Raw genomic sequence first — 9,732 nt, 5'->3', positions numbered from 1 at the left:
GGTGACTGTCGTTGCAATTGGTGCTACACGTTATTCGGGGGGGAGGGGGGGGGAGAAAGAGCTCTGGTGGGCTTTGGTGGGCTTTTTCATCCTGCTTTTTTTTTTTTTTTTTTGCCTGAAGCTGGGATTAACTTTCGTATAGACGGTGACGTAAATTAGAGTCCAAAGCTCAGCATGTGTGTACAGATGTTGTCTAGTTTGTTACATAGCATTTTTCGTGGGACAAAGGCTAATCTTCTGGCACACAAACCTTACTGGTGATCTTTAGATCTTTGTTTTTCAGTGGACTGAGTATCACTGCTTCCTCAGAAAAGATCATGTGTTTGCACTCTCCAGATAGATAGCCAATACCACAAACATGCGATGCATTGTTGAACTTGACAATGACAGTGCTCTTAGAAAACCCTTGCATGCTAACTTAAAAACTTCCCAGTGCCAACTACTGCAGGTACACAGAGGAACATTATCACACTGGTGATGACTTGGGCTAGTCAGTATGTCATTTTATTTTATTTTAACAGAAAAAAATCTTAAAGCAAACATGCAAAGATCACATCACAGACCTCAGAAACAGCTGAACTTGCAGTTGTTGCACCAAATGCAAACTTTGTGTCTGAAACTTACCTTCACAGAAATAGTGTGGTTTTACTTTCAAACTGATGCCTTAAATACAGATACTGGCTTGCTGGGGAGGGGAAATAGTAATTTTCAGTCTTAGGTGTCATAGGCTTTACATCCCTAAGCGTGACGTAGGAGGACTGACCAGGTGAAAACGAGGGTATTTGCATGTGGTTAAATAGTTATGGGTTTATGCTCGTGGAAAGCAATGTTTGGCAAATGTTAAACTGGTTTGACAAACTCTGTAGACCAGCGCTGCTGCCAAGAGAAGCATCCCCATTACTGCCTGTCTTTCTGCTGCACCATACCTTTACAGGCACAGTTAAATGGATGGTAAACAGGAATTTGCGCTGCTGAAAACTTAACATTCTTCCCTTCCCTCCTCCTTTGCAGAACTGTTTTTTCAGCTGCAGTAGTTTTCTAGTGTAGTTCACTATGGACTCTTCAAACACCTGCTACAGAAGAAAGTTCTGAGAAGAGTCAGGGAAAGGCAGGGTTGTGTCTTCTGGCAGCTCTGACCACTGAAGGTGGTCAGCCAGCCACAGCCCCAGGGCTGGTTACTTGGCAGCCACAGGGGTATGGGTAAACAAATGTAACCTTTTCCAGGGTTTCAGTCTTTGCTCTTTTCTGAAGAAGATCAATAGCTATTTAGTCCATCTCAGTGCTAAGTCAGCTACAACGGCCAAAGTGCCTTTACAATAGAGGTGATGACTCCAGATTATTCTGTGGTGGGGCAGAAGAGAAGCACTTGTATGGTCAGCGCTGCTAAGTCTCACGACGCAGTGGTGAATTCTCACACTGCTAAGACAAGGCTCATAGAAGAGTCTTTGAGTGTACTCTTTGTTATAACTCTTCATGAAATTTTTAAAACATCTTTCTCCTCAGCATGTCACTTCTTTCTTTTTTAAGCTTTTTGCTTGTTTTGCCACCACAGCTTCTATTTACCCAATCTTTTTTATACCATTAGTGCTTGATCTAGTGACTGCTTTTCTTGAGGGACCTTGTGGTATTAATATTGGTAGAACTGAGTGTCAGAGTTCCCCCCAAATGATTAATATACTAAGGTAAATCTGTGATGTGGCATGTATGTTGCAGGTTTTTTTTGTCAGCATTAGAACAAGCAGTTGTGGTTCTGGCATTAGCCTTGCAAAAAGAAAAAAAAAAAAAAGTTAAGTTTTATCTGTAATTGATATTTCTTAATACAATAGCTGCTTTCCTTGTTGCTGAATTAAGAGTTTTCTCTGGCTACTATTTTTGATAGTGAAAAGCAAGAACTGAGGAGAAAAACCATGAAGGTATTGGTTATTGGCCTTGGAGGGTAAGTATTAGCAATTAAATTTCCTCTACATCTAAAGACTGGTCTTCCTTTCAGAATGAAGTGATGTAATCTCTATTTCTGAATGAATGGGGGTTGGAACTAGATGATCTTCTGGTCCTTTCCAACCCTAATTATTCTATGATTCTGTGTTTTTTCAAAGTGTATTACAAATACAACATGTAATGGTCTCAGCTTATAACATGTAACCCTCAAAAGAGCAGTTAAATGTTGTCTCTGAGATCTCAGGTACCACCTTTGTCTAACCTCTTTCCTGGCACTGCTAGATTTATTGTCTGAAAGCTATTGAATCCTTTCAGAGTTAGCTAGTATTTAATGGGAATAAACTTTTTTGGGGGTGAGATTTAAGGAGGAGGATTGTTTGTTTGTGTCTAACTATACATAAATATGTGTGTTAGCATGTACATATGTTTAAAATACTGATTTTTGTCTTGATGCATTTTTTCCTGTTTTCTAACTCAGTGTAACAAATGGGGGGAAAACAACACTGGCAGAAAAGCTTAAGAAAATGCTTCCCAATTGTGATATAATCTGTCAAGATGACTTCTTTAAGGTAACTGTACTGATGGAAAAACCTGATAGGTAAAGGTAGACTTGCGTAGGTTTTAATATAACTTCTCTTTTCAGTTCCCCTAGTGATAAACTTTTAAAATTGATGCTGCTTAAAATAATGTTAACTTCATGAGAAAGAGAAATAAAATGAGCACTGGGGTAATTGAACTTTCAGTAGCAAGAACCACTGAATATACTCAGCAAAAAGAAGTCCGTTGTCTTCTTTGATCTTTTTCAAGATACTTTGTGATAATGAAGTTAATGAAATTTTGTTAACTTTACACCTGTATAGCAATTGGTAGTTCTTTGTCTCTAAAATCAAAACAGAAGGACAACTTTTGCATTGACATTGGAGTTGTTTGTTAAGGATAGTGAAGGAGCTCTTATTTCTGAAGTAAAGCTCTAATGAACTTGTCAGGTATGACTGGGAGAATTTCTTGTTCCAGATTAAACAATATTTTTGTGTTTGTATTCTGTTTTAACAGTTTTATACAGCATTTTAATTTTGAAGATAAATTTAATCACTTGGGATACAAAAGTGTATAACCCCCATGTTTGTGACTGAAAAGTGTGAAAGTGTGTATCTGTGACAGTGGTCATAAAAGCAGCCTTGAAAATACTCTTTTTTTTTTTTTTTTTTTGCTTCTTCAGCCAGAGTCTGAAGTAGAAACAGATGAACGTGGATTTAAGCTGTATGATGGTCAGTAACTTTGATGCATTGCTTTGAATGTTGTACTGAAATTCTCTTATGCCTAGCTTCAGCACTTCTTACTCTCCACTGAGTGTCTTTCATTGTCTTATTCCAAATCAGTCAAAACTTGGATCTGATCCTGACACCATTATTTCGTATCAGATCACACATAGAGACCAGATGAAGTTCATGGTTAATTCTGGCTCAGTGTGCCAATTTAATTTTATAAACTTCTAGATCCAGATCCACTTTAGGCTAGTGCTTTGGTTCAGGTCATATCTAGTTGTGAAGAGTTGCTTATTGGCTAATCTCCGTGGATACTTGATGGTCACAAAATGTATTACTCAGAATATTGGCCAGACCCTTAAATTGTCTCTGAAAACTGACTCTTTCTCAGCTATGCAGTCTTTAGCTCAATTTCTAGACTTCATGAAATTGGAATGTGAAACTGAAGGGTTAAGTTGGACATTCTATTTCAAGTCTGTAGCTTTAATGCTGCTCTTAAAACCTCCTCTAAAATGTGTTTGCTCTTCTGTTACCCAAAAGCTGTCTTCTCTATACCTTTCAGTACTTACTCAGTGTGTTCTTACATGTCTACAGACAAAACAGGTGCTACATTGTGCTGTTTTGCATTCTCCTTTCAATTCATCCATCCATCCCCACCTTCCAAATACCCGAACCCAATAAAAACTCAAAGCAAAATGTTTTCAGCTCCTGCTCCCTTCACCTGTGTCAGTGACAATTGTCAGAAGGGTACAGGTCTCAGGGTAAGTAAGTTTTTTTACAAGTTTTGCGGAATATGGGAACGGTCCCTTCTGTTTCTGTTGTCAGGGAAAGGCTATGAAGTGTGTTCACACACCTTCTGGTGCTACAGAACTCAGAGAGACCACCAAAATATCTCAGTCCTGGTGAAAGCTTTAGTTTCAGGGTATCATCAGTTGCAAACATGAAACTACTCATATGTGTGAGAGATATTTGGGGGTAATCCTGTTCCCTTTCATTTAGATTTGTATGTAGATTATTTGATTCTTACCAACTAACCTAGGTTTTGAGGGCTTTTTAATGTTTTTTTTTTTAGGGATGCCTAACTTTCTGTTTCCATCCAGTACTTGATGCCCTTTATATGGATGAAATGGTGAAAAGTATTCGCAATTGGATGAAAAGCCCAGCAAGCTCAGGTGTTGTGACAGAAGAGCCACAAAATACATGTGACAATCTGAAAAATACAGATGTTGTTTATATTTTGATTGTTGAAGGCTTTCTGCTATACAATTATGAGTAAGCAGTAATATGTAACCTGGTATATTAAAGCCACATTAAAAAGGAAGACGGAACTAAACATGTTATTCTCTTAGGCCACTTAATGAACTATGGAATAGAAGATATTTTTTGACCCTTCCTTACGAAGAGTGCAAAAGGAGAAGGAGGTAAGTTGCTGCTCATGGAGGGTGACTGTGCCCCCTAACCTGGACTGGTTCTTTTATACTGGTTTTATTTTGGTTCTTGCAAAGTGTAAGCTATTAACATCATCTGTCCTCTGTGATTCACAGGGAAGACTGTGTGGGTATTTAACGAACATTAACAAAAGCATGCTGAGATGGGGGAGGGGTTGTTTTGGTTTATGGTTTAGTTTGGGGCTTTTTATTATCATTATGATTTATTTATTTATATTAGAGCACAGAGATACTAAAATGTTTTAGAAGCACTACAAAAACAACTTGTCCAAATAAATGATTTTAAATTATTTAGATTACTGACTGCATATTGGAGTTAAACCATGTTTAAAATGAGAAACAGTTTAAAAAATACTAAGCAGTCTTATCTTTGGTTGACTATAGCACATGATGATTATTGCTAAAGTAACAATATTCTTGTGCAGTTTTAGTGTATGCTTTGTTTAGAGTGTGCACTATTTGCACCTTATATCTTGATTATTGAGCCAATGTCTGAATTGTCTACAAATCTGGCACAATACTGTGTGCTTGGAGCAGCAGATGTGCACACAGTCAGAATCTGCTGGCTGAGGGAAGAAATCTGCTGGAGAGGATTTGGTTGATTTCACTTTGTTGGTTTCTCATTAGACTCACCTTTAAGCACTTTAGTGTCCAGGCTGAATGATGGATGTGACTAGGCAAAACCCCTAGTTATTTAAAACTTGGAAATCTGTATACTGAATATTTCAAAAAAAAACCTGAAAAACAACAAACAACAAAACCCCCCAAAAAGTCATTTGGTTTGGTAACCATGCCAAGTGCAAGGTCCTGCACCTGGGTTGGAGCAATCCCAGGCACAGCTACAGCTGGGGCAGAGAAGAGATTCAGAGCAGCCCTGTGGAGAAGGACTTGGAGGTGTTGGTCGATGAGAAGGTGAACGTGCACCAGCTTCAGTGTGTGCTTGCAGCCCAGAAAGCCAACCGTATCCTGGGCCGCATCAAAAGGAGCGTGACCAGCAGGTCGAAGGAGGTGATTCTGCCCCTCTGCTCTGCTCTCGTGGGACCTCACCTGGAGTATTGTGTGCAGTTCTGGTGTCCTCAACATAAAAGGGTCATGGAACTGTTGGAACAAGTCCAGAGAAGGGCCACGAGGATGATCAGGGACTGGAGCACCTCCCCTATGAAGATAGGCTGAGGAAGTTGGGGCTGTTCAGCCTGGAGAAGAGAAGGCTGCGTGGAGACCTCATAGCAGCCTTCCAGTATCTGAAAGGGGCCTATAGGGATGCTGGGGAGGGACTCTTCATTAGGGACTGTAGTGATAGGGCAAGGGGTAACGGGTTAAAACTTAAACAGGGGAAGTTTAGATTGGGTATAAGGAGGAAGTTCTTTACTGTAAGAGTGGTGAGGCACTGGAATGGGTTGCCCGGGGAAGTTGTGAATGCACCATCCCTGGTGGTGTTCAAGGCCAGGTTGGAGAGAGCCTTGGGTGACATGGTTTAGTGTGAGGTGTCCCTGCCCATGGTAGGGGAGTTGGAACTACATGATCTTAAGGTCCTTTCCAACCCTAACTATTCTATGATTCTGTGATTCTATGTAACACTTTCAGTACAGCTTAAGTTACATGTAATACCTTTTTCAATTAAACAAAACCCCAGACCCACAACTTTTACCTTATCTTAAATGTAACTTGATTGGCAGAAATAGGTAAGTTAGCAAGAGTCTGTATCACAGATTGTATTAAAACAAAGGAGCCTCCTTTGCTCCAATATTCATACAGCCTGCCAGTCTTTTTTTTTAATTTTTATTTTGGATAGATGCTGTTATTAAATTAGCTGACACTAGGGGGAAATGTAAAAGCAAATATATTTTTGTGTAGCACCAGAGTCTATCAGCCAGCAGATACACCGGGTTACTTCGATGGACACGTATGGCCTATGTATCTGAAATATAAAAGTGAATTGGAAGAGAATGCAAGTAACATTGGTATGGTATCCCTAATTTTAAACTTAGAAAATGCTGAAGTGTGGCGCTTACACAGTTATCATTGGGCTGTGGGTTGGTTTTTTTTGAATAGGACAAAGTTCTCTTTGTTTTTGTGGCACTTGGACAGTAAATTTAGGTCTTTTGCTATTTTATTTTTTAAATCTATATGGGAGTTGGATTTTTTTAATAATAAAAGTTACAAAGTTAAAAAAAATACGAAGCTTCTGGTTACTAAGCCCATTTAACAAGCTATTATTTTAAATGGCACATTTGTATGGTGTATGTAACGAGCTAGCACATATATGTGTGGCTAAATAGGAAGCTTCTGAGGTGACAGCAGATGCATTGTCAGGGTTCTTCAGATCATAACTGAAATCCTGGTTAAGTCACTTAAGACACTTCCTAGTGTCTTACATATGACTGTGCACTACAGTCACCAGTCTTGCATGTGAAGTTTCAAAGCTGCGCCTGCTGATGAGGCGCCACCATGAGCTTGTGTAATGTTCACAGCTATACAGCTCTTGGACTGCCCACTGGGAGAATTCAAGTGGCTACTTCATCAGCACACACATCTTACTGTGCAGTGAGAATGGAAACTGTGATGCCTTTCCTTGACTTGCCAAAACCCTAAAGCTGAGGAATAACCTGAGGTCTTCGACTGCATGGGCACCCTTATTCTACTGTCCTAATGTTATTACCATTTTTTAACATCTAGAACAAGCTTGTGAATGAAGGAAAGGGAGGTACTGTTCTTGGGGTTTATTTTTTCATCTCTTCTGATAGCACTCACAGGAATACCAAAACCTTTGCCAATTGCTATTAAGAAATAACTGGCACAGAACTCACGAAAACTTTCTTTCATCTTTCTTAGTTTATTTGGATGGAACAAAATCCCAAGAGGAGCTTTTATCCAGTTTGTATAGTGATATAATACAGGAATTAAAAAAGCTGAGGGAAGAAAGTAAGTAATGTTACTGGAAATTGAATGTGCTTATTCCATTCCATGTTAACAAAAAGCTAATCCTTTTATATGAAAATACTGCAAGGATTATGTAGATCTATATCCCCTTATGTATCACACACAGTCCTTATACATGTTTGCCCATTACTTTAAGTCATCATAAGCTATAACTTTTTAAGTTCCTTGAAATTGGATGTTCTGAAATAATAGGTGGATCCAGTGCTATCTAATGATAAAATATTAAAAAAAAAGCGGGGAAGCGAAGGAATATGGGGCAAAGCATTAGTGAAAACAGATGTGTTGTTGGTATTAGTTTCTAATATACAGTGATGTCACGTGCAAACGTGTTGTTGGTATTAGTTTCTAATATACAGTGATGTCACGTGCAAACAGATGTGGTGTTGGTATTAGTTTCTAATATGCGGTGATGTCACGTGCAAACTGAGAAATGACACTACAGGTTGAATTTATGGTTTTTATCTTTTAGATCAGCAGGTCACAGTATGATAACATAGAAAGCTTGGGTTCTGTCTGATGCGAACTGGAAGCCCCAAGACTGTCGTATTTGGCAAGCCAACCAACTGAGCAGATGTTAATGTATGTTTATAATACTCATTCAGAGAATACAAGTAGATTTGTAGTGATTACTGAGTCTGTAAGCCTCAGGTATTGTTGAGTAATATTAACACTGCATTATTATTGAGAATTTCTTTAATCAGTCATGCTTTGGCTGACCTTTGTTTGAATGTGTACATTTTACAGAATATAAACATATTTTTGTATACAAAACTAAACTAGAAAGATGCAGTTCTTTTGTATTAATAAACATATTTGAGCATGGATCAGTACAATTTTAAATGTTCATATACAAAGGACAGTGATTAATTTTATGAGCTGCTAATCACCAATAAGCATGGTTAGATGAACTGGTTGTATGTTGTGGCAGCAGTAAGTTGAAGATGGTATGAAGTGTTACACTGCTTACTCAGTAACAGAAACTGTTATTGAATATATAACTGAACTTACTTGCTAAACACCTCTGGTGTTTGCCAAGTAATTTTTAATTTTTATGTTGTATGTTGGTTTGAGCAGTTAGGAGTGGGTATTTAAAAAAATCCAAACAAACCTGAAGAGAAGTCAGGTTGTTGGGAAAAGATGGGGGAACAATATGGAGGCTAGAATACAGATGCATTGCTAATGACATCAAGTACATGTACTGTGTGAAAATCAAGGACTGGGGTGGCAGAGACTACTACAATAAATGTGCGCATCACGGAGGAGGAAGAGGGAAGAAATAATTCTGGTTAATAGTCATAGCTCAGGTTGAAATTACAGTAACAAATGTATTCAGAAAGCAGCCTGTGAAATGAATGTTGAAGCTTTTTTGTAGAATTTGTGTATTTAGATAAAATAGAAAACTGGAAAGTTTAATCATTTATGGTGGCTGAATAATTTATGAACTCTTACATTTTCTTTGAAAACTTACCAGCTAGAATAGAAATCAAGCCACAGACATGAAAAGCAAACAATGGCTATATATATATATGGGCTATATACTGTGTGTCAGCTGAACTGATCAGTGATTGAAATGTAATGCTTTATTGTTAACAGTATTAAGGGTCATAAACCTGTATATATAAAGATTTTGTTAAAAGAGTAGAGCTGTGTGAAGCTTCTGTTTCAGACAAAGTGCTTCCAAGTACTATTTTGTATTATAATTTTGCAGTAAAAATACTTCAAGAGAGATTTGATGGGCTGTCTGACTTTCAACTGTATTTTTGGTTCTCTTTCCCTTTGGAAGGGGGCAACTGTGAGAGATTAGCTAATACTTGGATGGTTCCAGGGGGTTGACCTTGGGTAGCTACCAGGTGCCCCCCAAGGTGCTCTACCACCTGCAGTACATCAGCAAGTTCACTAATGAGCAAAACAGGGCATTACATAAGTGTAACATGTTAATCAGTGCAGATTGTATTACCCACCCTTACAGTGCTTTCCCTTGAGCTTCACCCTCTGGGAGGGCTTCACTGTGTTAGGTCCCCATTTGATTAGTGTCTGTGTTCCTGAGCTCCTATGCTTCTTAAAGCTATGCTTTCCTTAAAGCCAAAGGTTTCATTGCTGATCGCTGTACCTTGTCCCTGTGGGATCCACACCTGCTTTTT

At 38.6% G+C, this 9,732-nt stretch overlaps 1 protein-coding gene across 4 annotated transcripts; it reads left to right on the top strand.

Moving 5' to 3' along the window:
• The first annotated feature begins 1,005 nt into the window (after positions 1 to 1,005).
• Positions 1,006 to 9,324, top strand: NMRK1 (nicotinamide riboside kinase 1). Of its 4 annotated transcripts, XM_061470836.1 has the most exons (8): positions 1,381 to 1,936; positions 2,417 to 2,507; positions 3,158 to 3,206; positions 4,304 to 4,475; positions 4,553 to 4,624; positions 6,506 to 6,612; positions 7,484 to 7,573; positions 8,061 to 9,324. In XM_061470836.1, exons 1-8 carry the CDS (start codon positions 1,908 to 1,910, stop codon positions 8,078 to 8,080), a joined length of 630 nt encoding a protein of 209 aa, XP_061326820.1. In that variant the 5' UTR covers positions 1,381 to 1,907; the 3' UTR covers positions 8,081 to 9,324. The 4 variants fall into 4 exon arrangements, with proteins under 4 accessions (XP_061326817.1, XP_061326820.1, XP_061326818.1 ...); XM_061470833.1 differs by lacking the exons at positions 7,484 to 7,573; positions 8,061 to 9,324 and having other exon boundaries at positions 1,006 to 1,936; positions 6,506 to 7,308; XM_061470834.1 differs by lacking the exons at positions 7,484 to 7,573; positions 8,061 to 9,324 and having other exon boundaries at positions 1,916 to 1,936; positions 2,992 to 3,206; positions 4,276 to 4,475; positions 6,506 to 7,308.
• Positions 9,325 to 9,732: the final 408 nt, after the last annotated feature.

This window comes from Pezoporus flaviventris, unplaced genomic scaffold (genome assembly GCF_033815535.1).
Source record: "Pezoporus flaviventris isolate CSIRO_AGI_PZ_B2104156 unplaced genomic scaffold, CSIRO_AGI_Pfla_v1 ptg000064l, whole genome shotgun sequence".
Classification (NCBI taxonomy): domain Eukaryota; kingdom Metazoa; phylum Chordata; class Aves; order Psittaciformes; family Psittacidae; genus Pezoporus; species Pezoporus flaviventris.
Note: the sequence above shows the minus strand (reverse complement) of the source record. Positions and strands in the feature narration are given on the sequence as shown.